We start from the raw sequence: 26,547 nt of genomic DNA, 5'->3' as shown, positions 1-26,547 counted from the left end.
CAGAAAACGTGTTTTTAGTCGTAACTCAAGAATTTGCTTCACAATAAAAGCCTGTGTTTTGCCAGTTGAATGCTTTTATTGTGAAGGAGTTTTCTAATCCGAAATGTCTGGCTTGCTTCAGCAGCAATTTAATTTCTGAGATAAAATGACTGAACACGGTTATAATTTCTTTAAATCATTATTATATCTTTAAATATGGAGAACTTTGTCCTTTTAAAAAAAAAATTTTTTAATGAATAAAAGAGTTCAACTGGGAGGAGACCCCGGGAAGACCAGGACACGCTGGAGGGATTACGTCTCCCAGCCGACCCGGGAACGCCTCGGATCCCCCGGAATGAGCCGGAACATGTTGCCGGTGAGAGGGAAGTCTGGGTCGGCCGGCCGGGTCCGCTGCCCTCGAGACCCGACCCGGACTAAGCGGATGAGAATGGATGGATGGATGAATAAGAGGGTTTTTAGAAAGTGTCAAAAAAAGTATTTTCATATTGGCAGAAAAACTAAAATATTGCGTAAATGTTTAAATATCCGAGTCTTGGCCCAAAACACCACTTCTATAATAGAAAGCTGCCTTCACAGTGTCTCCTTCATCATTCTAATCAGTCAGAGTCATCTTTTATATATTATTTGGGGGGACGTCTCTTTAAATGATTATTATGGGTATTAAGTGAGTGCTGCAGAGAAGTCGAGTCTCGGTCGTCCTTGGATATCAAAGTTTACGGGACGCCAGCGTCGTCCGGATGAGTGCAACGCGTCGTCACCGCTGCTCCAGGTGCTTTCCTCTCAGCCAGATGGAGCGCTCATTTTATATTCCTTTTTTTAATGTTTTGAATCAGTTTCTTAGAAGCAGAATCCACAGCAAGCTAGAAAAATCCCGTATGTTAGACGAGTTACGGCCTCGTAATTAGGGATGGGTATCGGTGTTTTTTTTCTTTTCGATACCGGTCCTAAACCGGTACTTTTAAAACGGCGCCTGATCCGATACTTAAAAAAAAAAAGCACAAAACGCTGATTGACAATGACGACATTAAAAATCTCTTCGGCCGTATTCCCTGTAATAGCCGTTCACATGGCGCATTGACAAAAAAACGGATTTCGCTGTCGCTGTCGCGCTAGCTCGTAATGTGGACGTAGTTTAACCGTGTGAGAACCAGAACATTTTGAAACCAAAACAATGAGCTGAAAAACACTAAAACCACCTCGTAGATATCGTCCCGTGTTACCTGTTTCCCTATGTTTACAGAACATTACATGTAATTTAGCTGACGTACATTCACACACCGTAGACACAGCTACAGGGAGCAACTCAGGGTCAAGTGTCTTGCTCAAGGACACTTCGACTAGAGGCGGGGATTGAACCGCCGACCCCCTGATTGAACGACGTTCCTGCTCACCACTGACTCACCGTCGCCCCTCGTCTGTTTCCGCCCACACACACACTGTAGATGCCAGAAGAACGAGTGATGAGTGACTTGTGCTCCACCGGCGTGTGGGTTGCTGGTTCTGCTTCCTCGGTACCGCCGGTTAGAAGCTGTCGCTCTCTCCTTTTCCTGAGGAGAATGTATCGGCTCCGCCCCCTCTGCCGAGAGCGAGACGCAGAGGGACTCAAAGGAGTCGTGAAGGCGCATTGTGTGAATGTTTGTCACCTTCTTTGAACTAAAGGGCCTCGTCTCGCGGGTTCTTTACGAAGCTTTTAGCGACGCGTTCCACCTTCTATTTTTTTGCCTCCCTTCGCAGCTCGGCTCGACCGGCGTCGTGACGTCTCGCACTATTTCGAACCGGATGAACGAGCCTCTCGGGTCCCCGAGACGCCGCTCCCCCCGTTTCTCATCCCGTGAGCAATCAGACCGGCATCCAGAAACGTCCTCGGCTCGCCGAGAGGAATCGAGTCGTCCTCGGCGGTCATAAATAACATCAGAGTTAATAGGATCCGCTTTTAATTTCATAAGCTCCGGACAAATTCTGCACGTGTCTATTTATTAGTACTCACGCATTAGTGTGAGCGAGAGACGGCCCCACAGCCGTCGTCACGCCGTGATTAACAGTATTTATTAAACTCCTGTTTATTTCTGATTTATTGCATCGACGTCGCAGCGTTTTGTTTGTTCTTCATGAGGACGAAGGTGTTCGAGGGCGATTCGCTCCGCGCGTTCACGCTGGGAAGTCGTAGATTGTCGCTTTGTCGTGTCAAAGAAGTGCCTCGCATATTTAGGGAGGATAGTCGGTGTCACGATAACACAAAAAAACAACTAATATTATGTTAATGGTGTATTAATAACCCTGTTGGCTGTTCCCGACTATTTCATAACTGTATTTTGAGACCCCTAGGATATATATTCAAACCTTTTTAAAGAAAATGTATCGCCAAAGTAAAATACTGGACATAGATAGAAATTCATTTTCTGGTATTATAATTTTAAAGGATTTGGATACCACCAAAAACATTCGGCTATTTTATTGAAAATAGAAAACAAGTTACGCAACATACGTGAGATCGGCTCGCTGTTTACTGGTGAAACCGTCATCATCGGATGTTGAATTTGTCGTAACTCTGCAAGGAGAACGTCTCGTAAATTTCGTATCTCGGAGGCCCGTCGGGACTTTGTTTTCCTGCTACGTCTGATTTATTGTTATAATTCCGTCTTATTCCGACAATCATTTGTCATTGGATCATCTCCAGAACTGTGCTGATCTCCTCGTGGATCGGAAGGAACAGCCTCTTCTCTGCTTCAGTCTGTCAACATGGTTAGGTTGAGGGAATAAACTATGTTGTTAGGTTTAGAAATAGATCGTGAAATACAAAGTTAGGTTTAGGCAACAAAACTACTTGGTTAGGTTTAGGAAAAGATCGAGAAACACTTAGGTTTATAAAAAGATTGTGAAACAAATAGTTAGGTTTAAGAAAAGATCGTGAAACACTTAGGTTCAGGAAAAGATCGTGAAAAAAGATCGTGAAACACGATCGTTAAACACTTAGTTAGGTTCAGGAAAAGATCGTGAAAAACGATCGTGAAACACGATCGTTAAACACATAGTTAGGTTTAAGAAAAGATCGTGAAACACGATCGTTAAACACTTAGTTAGGTTTAAGAAAAGATCGTGAAACACTTAGTTAGGTTTAGGAACATCAACATCCAGATACCACTGCAGTCATTGTCAAATCCCCGCTATGAGGCATTTAAGCTTCACACACACACACACATATACACACACATATACACACACACACACACACACACACGGTGACCCTCCACGCCACCCCTCCGTTGTTTGTCTGCTTGCGGTTTATAACGGCTGGCTGAGTCTACACCTGATGGAGGCCCAGGCCGGCACAGTCCAGCATTTTGTGCTGAGCCCGACACTTTGCTGCACACAGGCTGGACATGCGGACGGTGTCGGTGGGGTCGGGTGGGGTCGGGTGGGGTCGGTGGGGTTAAGCGTCCCGGCAGCCAGACCTCACATTCTACACCGGGCTGGGAAAGTCAGGGCCGAAAAAAAGGCTTGCCGGGGTGTAGAGGTCGGAGAGAGCCTCTGAGCTCGCTCACTCCTCTGGGGAATGATCAGCTCGTGTTCCCTGGACTTGTACAATCGGGGGGGGGGGGGGGGTTAAACCCACGTGGTGACACCCTCACAGGGGCGGCAGTGCGGCGGTGGGGTTTCTAACGGTGTGTCTCCTCCCTCTGTCACTTCAGTCACAACCAGAGGACCACGGCGTTTCTCCATCCTACCAGCGGGCAGATCTCTGCAGAGAACATGGATTTCATCCTGCAAGAACAGTGAGTGATCACGTTGTTACACACACACACACACACACACACACACACACACACACACACACACATGATGGGATGCATTGACTTTCTCCACTGTGAGCGGGTTGTTTTACCTCCTCCTTTTGAAGCCGATGATGAATCCAGAACTCTTTTTTCCTGCTCTTGTAGACTCTTTTATTATTTTTTTAGAGTGTTACCTGAACTTCTCTTTGGTAGTGACTCTGAAAACATCCTACGCGAGCCTTAAAGTCATGTTTTCTTAAGTTTATCGTCAAGTTCTAAGGTGCCAAGAGACGTTCAGGGTCGTCTGATGTGATATCTATATATATATATAGATATATATATATCTATATATATAGATATATATATGTGTGTGTCTGCACGCTACACAACACAAACGGTTCAGTCCTTTATTTTGGTCATACCGTTCTTCCAGAGTAGCGTAAGAGCTCGTGAGACCCCTTCAGGGACTCGTAAGAAAGAGTTTCAATCACACCTCTACTTTACCCCCACACACACACACACACTCTGACCGTACACAAACCACACACACTTTCTACTAATTCAGTGAAGTGCAATTAACGGATCTTTTGTACTGTAGCTGCATTAAAGTGAAATGAAGCGCTGCTGCACCGGCTCCATTTACACCATCATATTCCTCTTTCTTTTCATTTCCCCGTTCTCTCCATCTCCATTTGTCCCGCCCACTCTCCCCTCGCTCTTCTCCGCTCCTTTCATCCCCGCGTTGTGTTTTGTCTCCCGTCCTTTCTCTTCCACCACTCGTTTCACTCGCTCTTCTCCTCCGTGTAAACCTGTTCAGACGACGACACACGGATGCGTTTCTTCTCCTCCTTCTCAAAGAAGTGAACGACACAGAGATGCAGACGTGTGTGTGTGTGTGTGTGTGTGTGTGTAGCGGATGCTCGGGGGTCGGGGGTCGTGACGTCTGCGGCTCGTACGTCAAGAAAACAAAATACGAATCTTTAGCACGAAAGGCTTTTGAAGACGCCTTCGTTCCATAAGCTCGAGATGGTTTCTCCATCTCATTTCTTCTTCTTCTACTTTCATCTTCTACCCCCCCCCCCCCACACACACACACCATTCCCCCCCCACACACACACACACAGGAGCAGTGTGCTCCGCCCGGCGGTGACGATGCACTCGGGAGGAATTCTTTGCCGTGGTTCTGCGAAAAGTGCCAGCAGGAGGAGGAGGAGGAGGAGGAGGAGGAGGAGAAGAAGGAGAAGGAAGAAGAAGAAGAAGAAGAAGAAGAAGAAGGAGGAGGAGGAGAAGAAGAAGAAGAAGAAGAAGAAGAAGAAGAAGAAGAAGAAGAAGAAGAAGAAGAAGAAGAAGAAGGAGGAGGAGAAGAAGAAGGAAAAGAACAAGAAGGAGAAAGAGAAGTACAAGAAGAAGAAGGAGGATGAGAAGGAGAAGAAGAACAAGGAGGAGAAGAAGGAGAATAACAAGAAGGAGGAGGAGGAGGAGAATAAGGAGGAGAAGGAGGAGGAGAAAGAGGAGGAAAAGAAAAACAAGAAGATGAAAAAGAACGAGGAGGAGGAGAAGAAGGAGAAGGAGGGGGAGAAGAACAAGGAGGTGAACAACAAGAAGAAGGAGAAGAATAACAAGAAGGATGAGGAGGAGGGGGAGAAGAACAAGAAGAAAAAGGAGGAGAAGAACAAGAAGGAGAAAGAGGAGGAAAAGAAAAACAAGAAGATGAAAAAGAACGAGGAGGAGGAGAAGAAGGAGAAGAAGGGGGAGGATGAGGAGGAGGAGAAGAACAAGGAGGAGAAGAAGAAGGAGAAGAAGCTTACCTCCTCCTCTGGTCACTAACCTCCTGAACCAGAGTGAGAACACGAGTCGCTCCATATTTAATAAGTCGTTATTATTGATGTCAAATGTTTCAAAGTTCTCTCGGTTTCGTTCTCAGGAGAATCTCAAGATGTTTTCACTCGTCTTCGTCTTCGGTTCTTCTGATTTGAGGCGTTCAGTACGCTGGTGATCGAGGAGCCTACAGTTTAATCTTTAATCTCGGGGGTTAATAAACTTCATTTCTAAAAGTTTGGCGTCACTTCTGGAGGCCGAAGCAAACCCCCCCCCCTTCCTTTATTGGCAGAGTTCCTTTATTCACGCTGCCAATAACCAATCAATATAAAGGCCGTGTGCAATGTTTACTTTAAGTTTGAATTTTTCCTTGGATTACAACTTTTTATTTTTATTTTTATTGATGTATTATTTCTCCACCTCCTCCTCACCCTTGCTCGTTGACGTTGGTATCACGAGGTCACGTGTTGGGGCCGTCCCCCCCGTCTCATCATAATGTACCAAAACAAAGATGATGTCATGACCGTTCATTCTGGGTAACGTCCCCCCCTCCTGTTCCCCGCCACACCGTAATGATCCAATTAACACCGGCGACGCGAGGAGAAACGGTTTCCGCCGCCGCCCTCGAGGCGCCGTCCGAAATAAAAAGCTCCGCCGTCGAGCTATTTACGGCTCAGAAAGCCCTCGAGGTTTTCCACGGAGGCCGTCGCTCTCTTCTAAACCTTTTCACTCGTCCAACGATGGACATCCTTTGTATTTTTTCGCTCAACCGAGCTGCTCTTTTCTTCTTCTTTTTTTCTCAGCGCTGCGTTCAGGGTTCCACACACACGCGTTCACCGCGTCGGGCCGGAGGGTTCGTACCGCGGTCCAGGGGTCGTAGGGTCATGGAAAACCTGGAAAAGTCCTGGAATTTTAAAGTGGTTATTTCCAGGCCCATACAATTATATATCTTTTCAAAAAGGTTTTGGAAAAGTCTTGGAAAAATGTGTCTTATTCATATATTCATTTACGCTGATTGATTAAAAGTATAAACATGGATATGCATATTTATTCTTTTTATCAAACTATCTCATTTATTTGTGTCATTTAAGGTTTAGACTCATGGAGACACGGAGATTTCACAAAGATGTTTTGTTTTGGAAATTTGGTTTAAAGTCATGGAAAGGTCATGGAAAAGTGACGTGAAAGGTCATGGAAAAGTCATGTGAAAGTCATGTGAAGGTCATGGGAAAGGTCATGTGAAAGTCATGTGAAGGTCATGGGAAAGGTCATGTGAAAGTCATGGAAAGGTCATGTAAAAGTCATGTAAAAGTCATGTAAAAGTCATGTGAAAGGCCATGTGAAAGTCATGTGAAAGTCATGGGAAAGGTCATGGAAAAGTCATGTGAAAGTCATGGGAAAGGTCATGTGAAGGTCATGTAAAAGTCATGGAAAGTCATGGAAAGGTCATGTGAAAGTCATGGAAGGTCATGTAAAAGTCATGTGAAAGTCATGGAAAGGTCATGTGAAAGTCATGGAAAGTCATGTGAAAGGTCATGGAAAAGTCATGTGAAAGTCATGGAAAGTCATGGAAAGGTCATGTAAAGGTCATGGAAAGGTCATGTGAAAGTCATGGAAAGTCATGTGAAGGTCATGGGAAAGGTCATGGAAAGTCATGTGAAGGTCATGGGAATGGTCATGGAAAAGTCATGTGAAAGTCATGGGAAAGGTAATGTGAAGGTCATGTAAAAGTCATGGAAAGGTCATGTGAAAGTCATCGAAAGTCATGGAAAGGTCATGTAAAAGTCATGGAAAGGTCATGTGAAGGTCATGTAAAAGTCATGGAAAGGTCATGTGAAGGTCATGTAAAAGTCATGGGAAAGGTCATGTGAAAGTCATGGAAAGGTCATGTGAAGGTCATGTAAAAGTCATCGAAAGTCATGGAAAGTCATGGAAAGGTCATGTGAAAGTCATGGAAAGGTCATGTGAAGGTCATGTAAAAGTCATGTGAAAGTCATGTAAAAGTCATGGAAAGTAATGGAAAGGTCATGTGAAGGTCATGTAAAAGTCATGTGAAAGTCATGGAAAGTCATGTGACGGTCATGTGAAGGTCATGGGAAAGTCATGGAAAGGTCATGTGAAAGTCAAGGAAAGGTGATGGAAAAGTTATGGAAAAGTCATAGAAAGGTCATGGGAAAGTCATGGGAGTCTATTGGCCAACATGAGTATGAACCCTGGTGGTATGAAGCTCACGAGCTTTAACTCCATCTGAGAGCGTTATTAGCGACATGGTGCTGCCGTCTCCTTGTGTGTGTGTGTGGCGGGCGGTCATCAAAGAGACACTTCACCGCTCCTCGGAGGACTTCATCAACTCTTATTTTGGCGGGGGGAGAGATGGAACGACTTCCTCGGCTGCTTCTCGGTATCTGAAGTGTGTCGGGAGTCTATCTGCACCCCAACGTCTGCCGGTCCGACTGAGTGGAGACATCGGTGGGACGTCTTTCTCATAGACTTTCATACAAATAGAGCTCTCTCTCTCTCTCTCTCTCTCTCTCTCCCTTTCACATGTTATCCACATCAATAATAACTTCATTACATGTTGTTGCACAACATTAAATAAATCGAGTCACGCACCAGGCCGGGTCGAGAGCATCATATGGGCCTTATTAAATCATATATTTAACATCGGGTCATTTCTGCTGGCTGAGGGTATCTGGGGAATCTAACTCATGTTCCTCAGCTCTCTCTCTCTCTTCATCACTCCCTCTCTTGTTGTTGTCTTCCTCTGACCCTTCCCTTTGCTCATTGATATGACTCCTGGTGATTTAGGAGAAGTTATGTGATGAGAAAACACATGGTGCTTCAGGGGGGGGGGGGGGGCAGCTTGGCAATGCTTTGGTTGACTGTTGCCATAGCAGCAGCAGCAGTGTGGGATTGAAACGGGGCGATGTGATTGGAGCAGGAATGTGTCGTCTCGTTCTCTCTCATTTTGAGCGTGCAAAAGATTTCATCTAGTTTCATTGTGCTTCTGGCTTCGTGCGACACACCGGGGTCATTTACTATAGAAACGTGGAGAGACACGCCTCAGTGACATCATCTAGTAGGCTTGATAAAGGGAGAATTTGGTACATTTTAATTTGTTAATCTGTTTTCGTACACAACGTTGTGACAACTGTGACCCTCAAATCAACTCGCAAGGGACGCTAACGACAATATTTAAAGATGCAAATGGGACATAACCAATCACAAAACCAGAGACCACCTTGAGAACGAATCAGACCAGGGGTGTGAGGTGTGTCCCCCCACCAGGCATGAAAAAAACCTCCTCGTGGTAGTTCCCGTGTCTCAAAGACGACATTTTACCCACAATGCCTCACTCAAGGTGGAAGCAATACCTTCAGTAACAATATGGAAGACCATCGAGACCCGTTGGCATCCTGGAGGAAGACGGACCTGTCGTTCTTTTTGGGGATAACAGTTATTTGAAGTAATATCTTTGGATATTAAGAAAGTTTCACCTTTTTTTGGGGTAAATTGGCTCCAGCGACGCGTCAAAGCTGAAATAAGGATATCTTGTGCTTTACTTCATACGTCATTTAAAATAATCTCTGAATATTTCGCTGTGCAGAATCCCGGCGGCGGCCGTTGTGTCGGGTTTCTGTCACTTTGAGGCGTCCCTGTTGTCTTGTGAGAGGTGTCATTGAAACGCAGGAACGATGTCAGTCCTTTCCGACAATTCCCCGCGGGCCTCTTGGTTCTCAACATGGCCGCCTCGTCCTCCCACGCCGTGTGAATCCTCTCCCGACCCGCGGCCGGTCTCGCAGAGAGAGGTTAACACGCAGGCTAAGTGCTCGTCTTGAATGTCGCTCCTTCACTTTCAATCGCCGCCTCTTCACTTCTCCACACGTCATATTTCCAGCGGAGTTAGAAGAAATACATCTCAGCACGAATATGAAGAGTGTGAAGCTTTCACAGTTTACCTGAAAACAGCAGCCCAGTGTATCTCTGGTCGCCTGATTGGATGACATCGCTCCATCCCTTCCTCTCATTGGTCAGAATTCATCACTCATTCTGGTGGTCTTGCGTGAGGAAGATGAAGACTCTGTTTTCATGCACTCTTCAATTTAGAGATTTTGGAACACTTTTACGTGAACATTTTGTCTATTTACTCCAATAGATTTCTCCTAAATTCACCAGAAGTGTGTTAGACAACGCCTCATGTGTGTATTTAAACTATTATAATACAGGAAACACTGTTCTTAACATAAGTAATCAACCGGGGAGGTTTCATGGTGGTGTTTTCTTTTTTTATGGCTGTTGACCGAAGCAAGAATGCTATATTTAAACATTATTTGTTTATTTTTTTATTCCAGAATAAGAGATTGCTGATGTGTTTCTCAATCTTCACAGTGTCCCTAAGAAGAATAACACGTCGACGCCACATAATAATGATAATAAAGATGATGTAACAGTGCGATTGACATATATTGACATAATATTTTTCAAATGTTTTTATCAAATTCAAACGAAGTTTTAAATCCTCTCCCGATAAAAAACAAGAAAATAAAAAAACCGCATCGTGACACGAGAAGAGACGCTTCATACTTTAAGAGGTCCTAAATGGGAATGAGCTCCTCTCCCTCAGCTGGTCTGATATCGATGTTTCCATTTCATCCAAACAGAGCTGCAGGAACGCTTTTAAAGTGACAAATAATTGAAAATAAAACGTTTTCGATCGGCTCCCCCTTTCACAATAAAAGCCCTCTGCGTGTTCAGTGGAGCGCGGCCACCTCCTTTCATGAGCTCTCTCTCGGATTGTTCTTCCTCTTTTCATCTTCGCCTTCCCTGTTCTTCCTCTCCTCTTGATTAGTTTGGTTCGATCCACTTCTGTAACCCCCCCCCCCCCCCAGATTGAGCCCCCTAAAGACTCGGTAGCCCCTTTCTAATCTGTATTTTATCTTTTTACTTGATTGAAGTAGAAAATGAGTAGAGAGCGAGATAACGGACTCCCCGTAGAATCGGAGGAAGACGAGGCGACGTGGTGCGCGTTCCTTCGCCAAGAAAGTGAAAGTCTAATTTATCTGTTTAAAAAAATCTTTTCTAAGGATAAATCCAAGGCTCCGTCTTCTACTTCGTCTCATTTCTATTTCAGTCTTGATTCCCTTCTCCGTGCCGACTTCCTCCTCCTCTTCCTCCTCCTCCTCCTCCTCGCTACGGGCGCTCTCTCTCCTCGTACACTTTTGCTCCTTCAATCTCACTTCTAAACCTTCACAACTGCTCCCTCGCCAACCAGTGCCATGTCGAGACCCAGAAGAGACCTAGAAGAGACCCAGAAGAGACCTATAAGTGACCTAGAAGAGACCTAGAAGAGACCCACTAGAGACCTAGAAGTGACCTAGAAGAGACCCAGTAGAGACCTAGAAGTGACCTAGAAGTGACCTAGAAGAGACCCAGAAGAGACCCAGAAGAGAGCTAGAAGTGACCTAGAAGAGACCTAGAAGAGACCCAGAAGAGAGCTAGAAGTGACCTAGAAGAGACCTAGAAGAGACCCAGTAGAGACCTATAAGTGACCTAGAAGAGACCTAGAAGAGACCCAGAAGAGAGCTAGAAGTGACCTAAAAGAGACCCAGAAGAGAGCTAGAAGTGACCTAGAAGAGACCTAGAAGAGACCCAGAAGAGAGCTAGAAGTGACCTAGAAGAGACCTAGAAGAGACCCAGAAGAGAGCTAGAAGTGACCTAGAAGAGACCTAGAAGAGACCCAGAAGAGAGCTAGAAGTGACCTAGAAGAGACCCAGTAGAGACCTATAAGTGACCTAGAAGAGACCTAGAAGAGACCCAGAAGAGAGCTAGAAGTGACCTAGAAGAGACCCAGAAGAGACCTAGAAGAGACCTAGAAGAGACCTAGAAGAGACCTAAAAGTGTCCCAGTAGAGACCCCGAAGAGACCCAGTAGAGACCTAGAAGAGACCTAGAAGAGACCCAGTAGAGACCTAGAAGAGACCTAGAAGAGACCTAAAAGTGTCCCAGTAGAGACCTAGAAGAGACCCAGGAGAGACCCTCTAGAGACCCAGGAGAGACCCAGTAGAGACCTAGAAGAGACCTAGAAGAGACCCAGTAGAGACCTAGAAGAGACCCAGTAGAGACCCTCTAGAGACCTAGAAGAGACCCAGTAGAGACCCTCTAGAGACCCAGTAGAGACCCAGTAGAGACCTAGAAGAGACCTAGAAGAGACCCAGTAGAGACCTAGAAGAGACCCAATAGAGACCCTCTAGAGACCTAGAAGAGACCCAGTAGAGACCTAGAAGAGACCCAGTAGAGACCCTCTAGAGACCTAGAAGAGACCCAGTAGAGACCCTCTAGAGACCCAGTAGAGACCCAGTAGAGACCCAGAAGAGACCTAGAAGAGACCTAGAAGAGACCCAGTAGAGACCTAGAAGAGACCCAGTAGAGACCCTCTAGAGACCTAGAAGAGACCCAGTAGAGACCCTCTAGAGACCCAGTAGAGACCCAGTAGAGACCTAGAAGAGACCTAGAAGAGACCCAGTAGAGACCTAGAAGAGACCCAATAGAGACCCAATAGAGACCCTCTAGAGACCTAGAAGAGACCCAGTAGAGACCCTCTAGAGACCTAGAAGAGACCCAGTAGAGACCCAGTCGAGACCTAGAAGAGGCTCCATGGCTACCGGCCCACTGGAGTGGTTCAGCGTCCATGTTTTATAATTAAGATCGATCTCCTAATCAGAGAACCACTTCCTCTGATGTCAATGTAATCACTTCTATTCAAACATTACATTTTATAGACCTTTCAAACGTTTGCATGAAGTTCTCTTTACGGCAGAATGAGACGAGCTCTCTCTCTCTCTCTCTCTCTCTCTCCTCAACAGTAAAACAAAAAGCTTCCACACAACATGAGAGAGACGAAGAGCGAGAAAACATTAGGTGGATTATCTCCAGAAATAACTGTAAACCGACACAAATATTTGTGAACAAAAAAGAAATGGTGTTCATGAAAGTGATTTTTACCTCATTTACAGGAAAGAAATGTGATTTGATTTCTTGGGAACTAAAAGCCACAGTAGATCCAAAGAGTGGATTTTTAAATAAAACCAAACGGACCAAAAGTTAAAGCTGTTTAAAAATGGCGTGTTTAAAAAAAATATTATTGGAGAACAAGTTTGGAGCTAAATGGAGCGCGGTAATAAATTAAAGCCCCGTGCCTCTGTCCTTGGCGAGCGTCACACAAATAAGCAAAAAAGCGCCGGCTCGATAACAAGATGATTTTTAAGTAAGTGCTGCTCTTCTTCTTCTTCTTCTTCTTCTTCTTCTTCTTCTTCTTCTTCTTCTTCTTCTTCTTCTTCTTCTTCTTCTTCTTCTTCTTCTTCTTCTTCTTTTTCTTCTTTTTTTTCCTCCGAGAATTACGGTGAAACAACAATGAGCAGCGGCGGCGAGGCAGACGTGGAGGTCGATGTGATGAAGGGCGATGAAGCCGTTTCATCTCCTGCTGTGAGGCCGACTGGGCATCTCTTTACGCTAATTAATAAACCAAATGAAGGGAAAATAACAATAAAACAATCACGTCCCTCACACACAGAAACTAAATAATAAACCAAGACCGTTATTTGTTGGTGTTTCCACGTCTCCGGTCTCTCTGGAGCCGTGACTCACGAAGATGTGGAAGTCTTTCTCTCCCCAGCTGTGGCGGCTCTCCCCATTACATTAAACAAACAGTGCCCCAATGGACCCGGTGGTCTTTTCTTCTTCCTCGTCTTCGCGCTCCTGGAGGATGAAGGTCTCCAGCTCTCCTCCGCCCCCGGTGGGAGGAGGAACACTTTCATCCTTGAAACCGCCCACGCTGACATTCATTACAGCTCAACGGTTCAGTTTGGGTTCCTAGCGGAGCATCACCCAGTGGGGGGGTTCTGGCTCCCTGCAGCTCTGGTTCTGGAGCCCCCCCCCCTCCCTCCCTTTCCTAATTCCCTCTCTTCCGCTTCACGTCATAAACACAACGCAGATTACGTCCAATAGAAATATTTAGAAAAGGCAAATCCTCTTTAAAGCATCCGAATAAATCCCCAAAACGTGCGTTTGTATTGACTGTGTTGTCTAGTTGACTCTGGGATTAAGATGCTGGTGCTGGTTTATCTTCTGGAAGAACACAAGTTACACAACGCAGTGTACACAATTATATACACACACACACACACACACACACACAGGATCTGTCCACGGCCTCGAGTATCTCCAGAAACAGTTTCTGTCCATCCTGTTCCTCTGTGTTATTCATTTGGCTTCATCAGTTATTTTAACTTGGGTCTTTTTATGAAGTACGTGATGATGTTAATAATCTGTAATCCACACACAGTAATAACCCCAAAAGACCAGAAAACATTTGCATGCAGTCAAAAGGATTCAATGTTTAATGGACACAAGGGATCTCTCTCTCTCTCTCTCTCTCCCTCTCTCTCTCTCTCTCTCTCTCTCTAATTATTCTGAATAATAGACTGTCCAATAAAGGGGAATAAAAGCAGGAATCAGTCGGCGCTCTCGGCTCTCGTGCTGCACAATATTCTATCAACTGTTATTCAGCTTTATTGTACTTAAGTACTGAGACAACAGAGTGTTGGAGAGCATCCGACCAGAGCAGTGCAAAGACAGCAGGATGTATTACAAAGGTGCAATGCAGGTACACTGGATATATATAAATATATATATATAAACATTAAACATTAAGTGTCTATATGTAGACATGACGGTGCCAGTGTGATTGTGGGAGTGTGTCGGGAGAGGTTGGCGTTTCTTGGAGGGGGGAGGGGCTGTCAACGTGGTGCAGAGTTGAGGGTGTTGAAGAAACTGTTCCTGCCGTTCCTGGACCGGAGGTTCCTGTAGCGCCTCCTAGAGGGAAGGAGGGCAAACAGTCTGGGCTCTGGGCTCTGGATCTCCGTCAGTTTCCTCAGGGAGAAGGTGTTCCTTCTTGAGGGGTTGAGGCGTTTAGGGTCCGAGAGAAGGTCGTCCGAGAAGTGGACACCACTCAATGGTCTTTCCGGTGTTGAAGGCCAGGTTTTGCCGGGCCTCCTCCCTTTAGGCCGACGTTGTTATTGATGAGGCCGTTGTGTCGTGTGCAAACGTGATGGTGGCGTGCAGGCGTGGGTGAACAGGGAGTAGAGGACCCAGCACACAGCCCTGTGGAACGCCACTGCTCAGGGTGAGGGTAGAGGAGGTGTGATTACCTAACCGAACACTCTGTTGGTTGGGAAATTCAGTGAGCTGCAGAGGGAGGTGTCGAAGGTCATCTAGGGTGTCCTTCAGTGTGGATGATGGTGGCGAATGCTGAACTGAAATGGATGAACAGCATTCTCACGTCAGAGTTTTTTTATTGTGGAGGTGGGAGAGGGCGGAGTGAAGCGCTGTGGAGATGGCGTCTTCTGTACACCTGTTCTGGAGGAACATATCAGATCTGAAATGGTGTGTTTACCCTTTCTGTGTGTGTGTGTGTGTGTGTGTTCTCCAGGCCGCAGGATCCGTCCATGCTATCCAGACCCGCCGGTGAGCAGCTCTCCAGCACAACCATCAGCGACACCTCCACTGCCATCAGCTCCTCCACGATGGACGCCAAGGTCGGTGTGTGTGTGTGTGTGTGTATCCAGGACCGTGTATGTACGTTGGCCAAAGTTTATACCGTTAGCTATACAGGCGTCGCCATGTTGAGAGCCGTGTGGAGGCAATCACTCCATCACAGATATGCTCTGAATTCGGAATTTAGAAAAACAGTTGTTAAAAGTTGCATCATTTTTATTTTATATATATATATATATATCTGTATATGTCACTGTCTGTGAAGGATCCGCCTCCTCCCCCTCGGTGTCTTCCTGTGCGGGGGGGACAGTCTGCTCGGCTCTTGCGTGCTAACAGTAATTGATTCGACCGGCGAAGTCGAACGCACCGACGCCGTGACATGTTCAACACGGCGTCCTCCTGAGCTCCTCAGCCTCCTCTGACAGTCTCAAAGCTGACAGGTGCACTAAATGCCTCAAGTCTCTCCTGAGGCATTTAGGCCCTCAAACACCATCACACCGTCACTTTTATTAAATGAATCGTGACTTGCCATTTGTACTCTTGCACTTACCACAATATGCTGAAATGATTATGTCCAACCCTCTTTTCCTCCGACTCCTGGCTGTGTCCCGCGTTCATAAGGGATCTACAACCTATGAATAAAGTGTTAGCAGCAGTCGGATAGGAGCCGGCGAGCAGCAGTTCTAACCCAGAACGGGGGTTCAGAGGTCACGATGGCCCTGGAGGAATGAAAACACGGGGCTCAACTGGAGGGTCGGTGGGGGTGGAGCGGGTCGGCTGAAACAGGATTCAGACACAGGCGGGTTGGACCTGAGGGAACAGCAACGGACTCCCAGGAACGAGGCACTTCAACCAGAAGAGGCTGCATTGACTCAGTCGCTTCATCTGCTGAACTGTGTGATTCCCTCCGTCTTCTTCAGGCTCTTAACCGCTGACAACTTGTCACTGCAGCATGAAAGTAATTGTTTGACTGATGTCTCATTCTCCACTCATACGTTATATGTTTAGCCCCGGTAGAGGCACCCTGCTCAAGGGATAGAAGTGGATTGAATATAGTGGATTGGATATCGTGAAATTCTCCCCATCTTGCTTAAGAGAGGCCACCGAGAAAAACATGCACGATGGATTTATAGATTTTTGGCTGCTTTTTGGCTGCTAACGTTAGCAACATGACTAGCGTTAGCAACATGGCTAGTCTTAGCAACATGACTAGCGTTAGCAACATGGCAAGCGTTAGCAACATGGCTAGCATTACTAATATGGCGAGTGTTTGCAACATCACTAGCATTAGCAACATGACTAGCGTTACTAACAAGTCTAGCATGAGCAACATGGCTAGCTTTAGCAACATGGCTAGTGTTGGCAACATGGCTAGCATTAGCAACATGACTAGCGTTACTAACATGTCTAGCATGAGCAACATGGCTAGCTTTAGCAACATGGCTAGTGTTGGCAACATGGCTAGCATTAGCAACATGACTAGCGTTACTAACATGTCTAGCATGAGCAACATGGCTAGCTTTAGCAACATGGCTAGTGTTGGCAACATGGCTAGCATTAGCAACATGACTAGCATTAGCAACATGGCTAGCATTGGCAACATGGCTAGCTTTAGCAACATGGCTAGTGTTGACAACATGGCTAGCATTAGCAACATGACTAGCGTTACTAACAAGTCTAGCATGAGCAACATGGCTAGCTTTAGCAACATGGCTAGTGTTGGCAACATGGCTAGCATTAGCAACATGACTAGCGTTAGCAACATGGCTAGCATTGGCAACATGGCTAGCGTTAGTAACATTGCTAGCGTTAGTAACATTGCTAGCGTTGAAAACATGGCTAGCTTTAGCAACATGGCTAGCTTTAGCAACATGGCTAGCGTTGGCAACATGTCTAGCGTTAGCAACATGGCTAGCGTTAGCAACATAGATAACGTTAGCAACATGACTAGCACTTGTTCCGGAAACAATGAGGAAGTCATTATTCTATAGACATTACATTATTTTTGCCACTTTAATGGATTAAATACAATTCCACACACATATTTATTGTCCTCGTGACTTTGGTGATACTCTGATTTCCCCCGAAGCGCCACCAGCAGGTCGCCACTTTTGTTTTTTGCTAATCCTTTAATAACTTGGCGCCATCGTCTGGTCAACATTCTAGTTTCTCCAATTAGTTTGTTCATGTGGTTCATAAAATGTCCTCGGCAGGATATGTTTTGGCAATATTCACATGACGGGTCTCTTCAGAAATGCTGCCGATGTCACGTTTGCTTCATATCCCAGCTCTCATCTCCTCGAGAACACAACCCACACACACAAACATCCAGCGACAGCGATGCCGGGAAGAGGCGTGGTCACAATGGAGCCGTGACAGCGTGTCTGGTCGTCCTCAGCGCTGTCAGAGTTCTGTTAGTGCCGACGTTATGAAATCGGTGGAAGCGGTTCTGCATAAGCTGAAGAATTCCAACTGAATGCAGACCTCATGGAGGCCGGAGCATCTCTACCAACTGGTTCTGGTGCTGCAGGAAGTTGTCTGGGATGTCTCTCTCTCTCTCTCTCTCCCCGCTTTAGTTATTCATCTTTTTTTTGGGGCTCACACTTTTTTATGTTCCTTCATCTCGCGCTCTCACACGCACCGCGGTCCGTGGCGTGACATCTCACCCCGCCCCATCAACAGGTGCCGCGGGGACCGAGATTGAACACGTGCCGTCGGGCGCGGCGCCGAGATGACAGGACATCTGTCACCTGTCGCCGTCTTCCTGGCCCTCCCAGGTGCTCCGGCTCATCACCCCTGCCACCAAAAACCGCGGGGGGGGGGGAGAGAGGGGGGGGGGGGACAAACTCTTAGCAGGGGACGAGATGAGTCTTTCATGCCCCTCTAAAACCCCTTCTCAGAGCACACTGCCGTCGAGAAATGAATTTTGATTAAGTCACTTTTGGGATTCATCAAAGTCGACGTCATTTCGGAGCCCCCCCCCCCCCCCCCCCCCGACGTGTCTCGGTTTAAACCGTGTCGCTTTAAGCACGGACGCCACCACGAATGATTAGCCCTCGTGTCGTTGGGCCGCGGCGGAATAGATTAAATTGGAAAAAGAGCGACCGACACTCCGCCTTAAGTACCGCCATCAAGGCAACACTCCCACCTCCTCATGCAGTAATGGCCTCCATCAGTCATTTCGCCGTAATCCGAGGTGATTCGTGCTATTCTGGTTTTATTTTCAGTTCTAATGAGCACGCGAGCTTTCCCCACCAACACCGAGCTCCACGTTCACACCGTTAAGTGGAAAGCAGTCGGAGACGAAAACAAGACATTTGGAAATCCGTCGCTTGGAAATCCCCCCCCCCCACACACACACACACCTTTAAATTTGTTTGTAAATAGCGGCTAAATCCTCGTGCTGGAAATGTTGAGATTCTTAGGAAAACCTTCATGACTAAGAGAGCACGAAAGCTCCTGACTTTCTTTTTCTTTTTTTTCTATTTTGTACCGTACAGTTTTTTCCATGAAAGTTCTCGGCAACGTCTTGATCGATTGCGAGGAATTGTAGTCCAGATATCCGTGGTGAAGGTCAATTCTCTTGATTTTTTTTTTGGAGCGGGTCAAACATCTCACTGACGGTATCCAGTCAAATATCTCAACATCCTGCCAGATGTAATTCATCACGGGGAAAATACCGAGTCAGCATCTTCTCTTCTTCAAGGACTCAATCCGTCCATCGTGATGCCTCCTTGGAGAGAGGCATTGTGTTGTCCGTTGATATCTCCGGAACGCCGAGAGGGAATTCCTTCAGATTTGGCACAGACGCCCTCCTGGCCTCACGGATGAACTGTGGAGAGTTTTGTGGTGAACGGTCAAGGTCACCGCGACCTCTAGTCCGATTCGTTCTTGTGAAAGCATCCTCGAGAGAGAATCTCTGACACATTCGACACAAACTTCAAGAACGAACCGATTTAGATTGAATCCAAACCCACAGAACACATTTTGGGCCACAACTCCAAAATGTATGTGCTAATTAAGACGATTTCCCTCCTATAACGATAAAATGACGAGGCGATGACATCTGACTGGCTGGCGACCGTGAGCCGCCAGGTAAAGTCTACGAGTCAACGTTTAGTCTGTCAAAAATATCATCTCATATTCAAAACGTCCAAAACAATTGGCTCACGGCTTCAGCACCCAGAATGCCTCTCGAGGGCGGCCATGTTCTGTTCCGCTCCGATGCCGCTAACGACTAATTAGATCGACTTGAACGCATCGAGATCAGGTGTCTCGTGTAAATATAACTCAACCCCGATTTCTAAAGGGAGGGTCGAGTGCTCCTCTTGTTTATTTACCGTAGCCTCCCGGATCATTCTCGCCCGGCTAGGGAGTTGAACCGACAGCCTGCGGCGTGTGTTTTTCCCCGACGGGTCCCTCTCGGCTTTCAGGTCGTCTGATGGCGAGCCGCTATTGTAACGAACAGAGCGCCGACAAGATAGAGTGCCACTTTGCAGCAGGGACCGCAGAATTACCCTCGGCCTAAAAATAGACCACCGCATCACACACACACACACACACACACAGGCAGAGCCAGACGTGCGTGGCCAATACGCATCCTGCATATCTACAGATGGGGGACTCCGGTGTGACAGCGGAGACGCTCTGCATCTCTGCATCGTGCTCGGCCAACCAGCAGCCTCCTAATGAGCGGGTGGGTTTGCTGGCTTCCAGCTGTGGATGCCTCCCCAGTGCACACACACACACACACACACACACCGACTCTTAAATTAGAATAACAGAGTGACGGGAGATGGAAGGGTATTGAATGTGTGTGTGTGTGCCACAGCCATGGGGAGTCGTATTTCTCCCGAGGTTTCAGAATCGAGGACGGCGTAACGAGATACAGTATCAGGAGTATTGTGTGTGGCGTATATAAGGCGGATATAAGTATGTTTGCAGGCGAATACAACAGACACAACAATAGTGCAATCATTTCATGGGGTTAGCAGAGAGAGAGAGAGAGAGAGAGAGAGAGACAACCATCATCCATTCATATCTTAAATGTGTGAAAGACGTGTTGACGTCGGTGCCTCTTTAGATGTTGATGAAATGAAAACGTCGCCTGTGTTTGCAGCGACTGAACGTCTCGAGGCCCGCCGTCACATTTAGTTGACATTCAAACTTAATGTCACGTTCGTAAAAAAACGAAATCTCACCCCGCCGCTTAATATATTCCAACGCCCCGACCGGGACGCCGCTCCCAGATCCCGAATGGACCGCCGGTCTGGCCGATGTTAATTCTGGACTGTCGGCATCCGATAAGATGTCATACTGTGTGATACTGGCGGCTTCAAAGAACCAGAAGCACCGCGGAAGTATTAACGCTATGTTTAAAAATACCAAACGCAGCATCACATCCTGATGAAGCTACAGTGGAATCTTTATGTGTTCATGTTTTACGAGTAAAGCACAGAGGGACTCCACTATAACGGTTTCTGCTGCTCCATTGATGCTCTGGGTAAAGCGACAGCTCCATTGTTGCGTACCCGTCTGCCTCCAGTTCAAACCTTATGCAAGTCCTCGTTGTTGCAGTCCGCAAGGTGCGTTCACTAAATCACTTTATTCTGCTTCACACGTACACTAGTGGAAAAACTATTAGGGGAAGCAGAGTCAGTGTTGTGGGAGGATTCCATTTTTATTTTTTTTACAAACTACAGGGTTCGTACGGTCATGGAAAACCTGGAAAAGTCATGGAATTTTAAAATGGTCATTTCCAGGCCTGGAAAAGTCATGGAAAAAACTTAAATCAAAGTTTTGGAAAAGTCATGGAAATGTTGTTATAATCACGTGTTCATTTACGCCGAGTTTGAAATAATTAATATATTTTTTAAAGAAAGACGCTCAAAATATAAGCCGGCGTACGCTCTCAATACACAACATTTTCTAAATTCTTCATATTTATACCGAGATTTCAGTTTGGTCATTGACATTTGGTTTAAAGTCATGGAAAAGTCCTGGAAATCCATCGGTCAAAATGTGTAAGAACCCTGAAACTAACAAGACGGGACTTTAAGGATCCAATACAAAGGGAAGCAGAAAGAAAAGAGTAAACAACAACAACAAACAGACCAAAAGTTTATAAATTAAATAATTACAAAAACCACAGCAAATAACACGTTCGCACGTCCCCGGTCCGACACCAGAACATCTTGAAGGTTAAGTCATCAAATCACGTGAGCGTCGGTACCGGTGTTTCTAATCTGGCCCGGCGGGGTCCAACATGTCTGAGACCGGTTTCGTGGGAGGATTTTAACATCGACCGGCTATTTTGGGGACCGACTGCCCCCCCCCCCACACACACACACACACAGCCCCCTTTTTTTCCATCGCAACCCGTGACTTGTCTCTGTGGGAAAAGTCGGCGTATCGGTGTCACACACACACACGGGCGCGTTCACATCTGGGTGCCTCATGGGCAGCAGGTGTGTGTGTGTGTGTGTGTGTGTGTTCTGGCGGTCCAACCGGTGACCTCACGGGGCCACCGGCCCACTGTTCTCACCTCTCCCGCCCCGATGTGTCTGCGGAGGCTTTTTGACAATTCCAGACTATAATGTCATGGCAACCACGGCTCGGCGCTCCGGTGGGGAACTGGTCAAATAATGGCTGCAATTACGAAAACAACTGGGGCAGAAAGAAGGTTCCGGGAGGAGAGGGAACAAGGATAATCCTGTGTGTGTGTGTGTGTGTGTGTGTGTGTGTGTGTGAGAGTGATGAGGCACAGATTGCCTGTTTCTAAGTATAAGTCACTGTGACACACAGATCCGCCGCGGAGATTAAATGTCCTCCGTTTAAATTGCTGTTAATTGACTGATGTAGCTCCCCTCATGCTAAAGTTGACGCGCAACACCGCCCGCCGCCCCCCCGTCCGCCGCCCGCCGGCGCTGAGCTAATGAGACGTGGACAAATAAATAAATAAACGCCTCGGCCCGCCTAATTAACTCACTCGAGCTGGTAATTATACACAACAGCTGATTGGTGAGCGGCACGCTGATCACCCGCCGGCCGCCTGCACCGCGATGCTTCCTGTGTTATTCAGGCGCAGTGCGGCGGTGTGACTCTGTGTGTGTGTGTGTGTGTGTGTGTGTTTCAGGGCTCCAGGGCCTCTGGACGGGTGCACAGCTTTGGGAAGAGAGAGCAGGCCATCAAGAGGAACCCCAACGTTCCCGTGGTGGTGAGAGGATGGCTGTACAAACAGGTCAGCACACACACACACACACACACACACACACACTCTCTCTGACTGAACACACTCAGTCTAACACACGACTGGGACATTCAGTGTCTTTTCATTTGAACAACAGTTTTCTGATTTCCAGAATACAAGTACACACCTGGACATGAGTCCCAGAATACAAGTACACACCTGAACATGAGTCTCAGAATACAAGTACACACCTGGACATGAGTCTCAGAATACAAGTACACACCTGAACATGAGTCTCAGAATACAAGTACACACCTGGACATGAGTCTCAGAATACAAGTACACACCTGAACATGAGTCTCAGAATACAAGTACACACCTGGACATGAGTTCCAGAATACAAGTACACACCTGGACATGAGTCTCAGAATACAAGTACACACCTGGACATGAGTCTCAGAATACAAGTACACACCTGGACATGAGTCTCAGAATACAAGTACACACCTGAACATGAGTCTCAGAATACAAGTACACACCTGAACATGAGTCTCAGAATACAAGTACACACCTGAACATGAGTCTCAGAATACAAGTACACACCTGAACATGAGTTCCAGAATACAAGTACACACCTGGACATGAGTCTCAGAATACAAGTACACACCTGGACATGAGTCTCAGAATACAAGTACACACCTGAACATGAGTCTCAGAATACAAGTACACACCTGGACATGAGTCTCAGAATACAAGTACACACCTGAACTGAGTCTCAGAATACAAGTACACACCTGGACATGAGTCTCAGAATACAAGTACACACCTGAACATGAGTCTCAGAATACAAGTACACACCTGGACATGAGTTCCAGAATACAAGTACACACCTGAACTGAGTCTCAGAATACAAGTACACACCTGGACATGAGTCTCAGAATACAAGTACACACCTGAACTGAGTCTCAGAATACAAGTACACACCTGGACATGAGTCTCAGAATACAAGTACACACCTGGACATGAGTCTCAGAATACAAGTACACACCTGGACATGAGTCTCAGAATACAAGTACACACCTGGACATGAGTCTCAGAATACAAGTACACACCTGAACATGAGTCTCAGAATACAAGTACACACCTGGACATGAGTCTCAGAATACAAGTACACACCTGAACATGAGTCTCAGAATACAAGTACACACCTGAACTGAGTCTCAGAATACAAGTACACACCTGAACATGAGTCTCAGAATACAAGTACACACCTGGACATGAGTCTCAGAATACAAGTACACACCTGAACATGAGTCTCAGAATACAAGTACACACCTGGACATGAGTCTCAGAATACAAGTACACACCTGGACATGAGTCTCAGAATACAAGTACACACCTGGACATGAGTCTCAGAATACAAGTACACACCTGAACATGAGTCTCAGAATACAAGTACACACCTGGACATGAGTCTCAGAATACAAGTACACACCTGAACATGAGTCTCAGAATACAAGTACACACCTGAACATGAGTCTCAGAATACAAGTACACACCTGAACATGAGTTCCAGAATACAAGTACACACCTGGACATGAGTCTCAGAATACAAGTACACACCTGGACATGAGTCTCAGAATACAAGTACACACCTGGACATGAGTCTCAGAATACAAGTACACACCTGAACATGAGTCTCAGAATACAAGTACACACCTGAACTGAGTCTCAGAATACAAGTACACACCTGGACATGAGTCTCAGAATACAAGTACACACCTGAACATGAGTCTCAGAATACAAGTACACACCTGGACATGAGTTCCAGAATACAAGTACACACCTGAACTGAGTCTCAGAATACAAGTACACACCTGGACATGAGTCTCAGAATACAAGTACACACCTGAACTGAGTCTCAGAATACAAGTACACACCTGGACATGAGTCTCAGAATACAAGTACACACCTGGACATGAGTCTCAGAATACAAGTACACACCTGAACATGAGTCTCAGAATACAAGTACACACCTGGACATGAGTCTCAGAATACAAGTACACACCTGAACTGAGTCTCAGAATACAAGTACACACCTGGACATGAGTCTCAGAATACAAGTACACACCTGAACATGAGTCTCAGAATACAAGTACACACCTGGACATGAGTCTCAGAATACAAGTACACACCTGAACATGAGTCTCAGAATACAAGTACACACCTGGACATGAGTCTCAGAATACAAGTACACACCTGAACATGAGTCTCAGAATACAAGTACACACCTGGACATGAGTTCCAGAATACAAGTACACACCTGGACATGAGTCTCAGAATACAAGTACACACCTGGACATGAGTCTCAGAATACAAGTACACACCTGAACATGAGTCTCAGAATACAAGTACACACCTGGACATGAGTCTCAGAATACAAGTACACACCTGAACTGAGTCTCAGAATACAAGTACACACCTGGACATGAGTCTCAGAATACAAGTACACACCTGAACATGAGTCTCAGAATACAAGTACACACCTGGACATGAGTTCCAGAATACAAGTACACACCTGAACTGAGTCTCAGAATACAAGTACACACCTGGACATGAGTCTCAGAATACAAGTACACACCTGAACTGAGTCTCAGAATACAAGTACACACCTGGACATGAGTCTCAGAATACAAGTACACACCTGGACATGAGTCTCAGAATACAAGTACACACCTGGACATGAGTCTCAGAATACAAGTACACACCTGGACATGAGTCTCAGAATACAAGTACACACCTGAACATGAGTCTCAGAATACAAGTACACACCTGGACATGAGTCTCAGAATACAAGTACACACCTGAACATGAGTCTCAGAATACAAGTACACACCTGGACATGAGTCTCAGAATACAAGTACACACCTGAACTGAGTCTCAGAATACAAGTACACACCTGAACATGAGTCTCAGAATACAAGTACACACCTGGACATGAGTCTCAGAATACAAGTACACACCTGAACATGAGTCTCAGAATACAAGTACACACCTGGACATGAGTCTCAGAATACAAGTACACACCTGGACATGAGTCTCAGAATACAAGTACACACCTGGACATGAGTCTCAGAATACAAGTACACACCTGAACATGAGTCTCAGAATACAAGTACACACCTGGACATGAGTCTCAGAATACAAGTACACACCTGAACATGAGTCTCAGAATACAAGTACACACCTGAACATGAGTTCCAGAATACAAGTACACACCTGGACATGAGTCTCAGAATACAAGTACACACCTGGACATGAGTCTCAGAATACAAGTACACACCTGGACATGAGTCTCAGAATACAAGTACACACCTGAACATGAGTCTCAGAATACAAGTACACACCTGAACTGAGTCTCAGAATACAAGTACACACCTGGACATGAGTCTCAGAATACAAGTACACACCTGAACATGAGTCTCAGAATACAAGTACACACCTGGACATGAGTTCCAGAATACAAGTACACACCTGAACTGAGTCTCAGAATACAAGTACACACCTGGACATGAGTCTCAGAATACAAGTACACACCTGAACTGAGTCTCAGAATACAAGTACACACCTGGACATGAGTCTCAGAATACAAGTACACACCTGGACATGAGTCTCAGAATACAAGTACACACCTGAACATGAGTCTCAGAATACAAGTACACACCTGAACATGAGTCTCAGAATACAAGTACACACCTGGACATGAGTCTCAGAATACAAGTACACACCTGAACTGAGTCTCAGAATACAAGTACACACCTGGACATGAGTCTCAGAATACAAGTACACACCTGAACATGAGTCTCAGAATACAAGTACACACCTGGACATGAGTCTCAGAATACAAGTACACACCTGAACATGAGTCTCAGAATACAAGTACACACCTGGACATGAGTCTCAGAATACAAGTACACACCTGAACATGAGTCTCAGAATACAAGTACACACCTGGACATGAGTCTCAGAATACAAGTACACACCTGAACTGAGTCTCAGAATACAAGTACACACCTGAACATGAGTCTCAGAATACAAGTACACACCTGGACATGAGTCTCAGAATACAAGTACACACCTGAACATGAGTCTCAGAATACAAGTACACACCTGGACATGAGTCTCAGAATACAAGTACACACCTGGACATGAGTCT

The 26,547-nt window shown here is 46.1% G+C and overlaps 1 protein-coding gene across 1 annotated transcript in view; it reads left to right on the top strand.

The window, feature by feature from the left end:
* LOC130195993 (pleckstrin homology domain-containing family A member 7-like) overlaps positions 1 to 26,547 on the top strand; it is a 111,300-nt gene that overhangs the window by 47,214 nt on the left and 37,539 nt on the right. Inside the window, exons 4-6 of the mRNA XM_056417871.1 lie at positions 3,690 to 3,773; positions 15,078 to 15,183; positions 22,278 to 22,382. Coding sequence (XP_056273846.1) covers positions 3,690 to 3,773; positions 15,078 to 15,183; positions 22,278 to 22,382 — 295 coding nt within the window. The remainder of the gene's footprint in view (positions 1 to 3,689; positions 3,774 to 15,077; positions 15,184 to 22,277; positions 22,383 to 26,547) is intronic.

Source organism: Pseudoliparis swirei, chromosome 6 (genome assembly GCF_029220125.1).
Source record: "Pseudoliparis swirei isolate HS2019 ecotype Mariana Trench chromosome 6, NWPU_hadal_v1, whole genome shotgun sequence".
Taxonomy (NCBI): Eukaryota; Metazoa; Chordata; class Actinopteri; order Perciformes; family Liparidae; genus Pseudoliparis; species Pseudoliparis swirei.
Note: the sequence above shows the minus strand (reverse complement) of the source record. Positions and strands in the feature narration are given on the sequence as shown.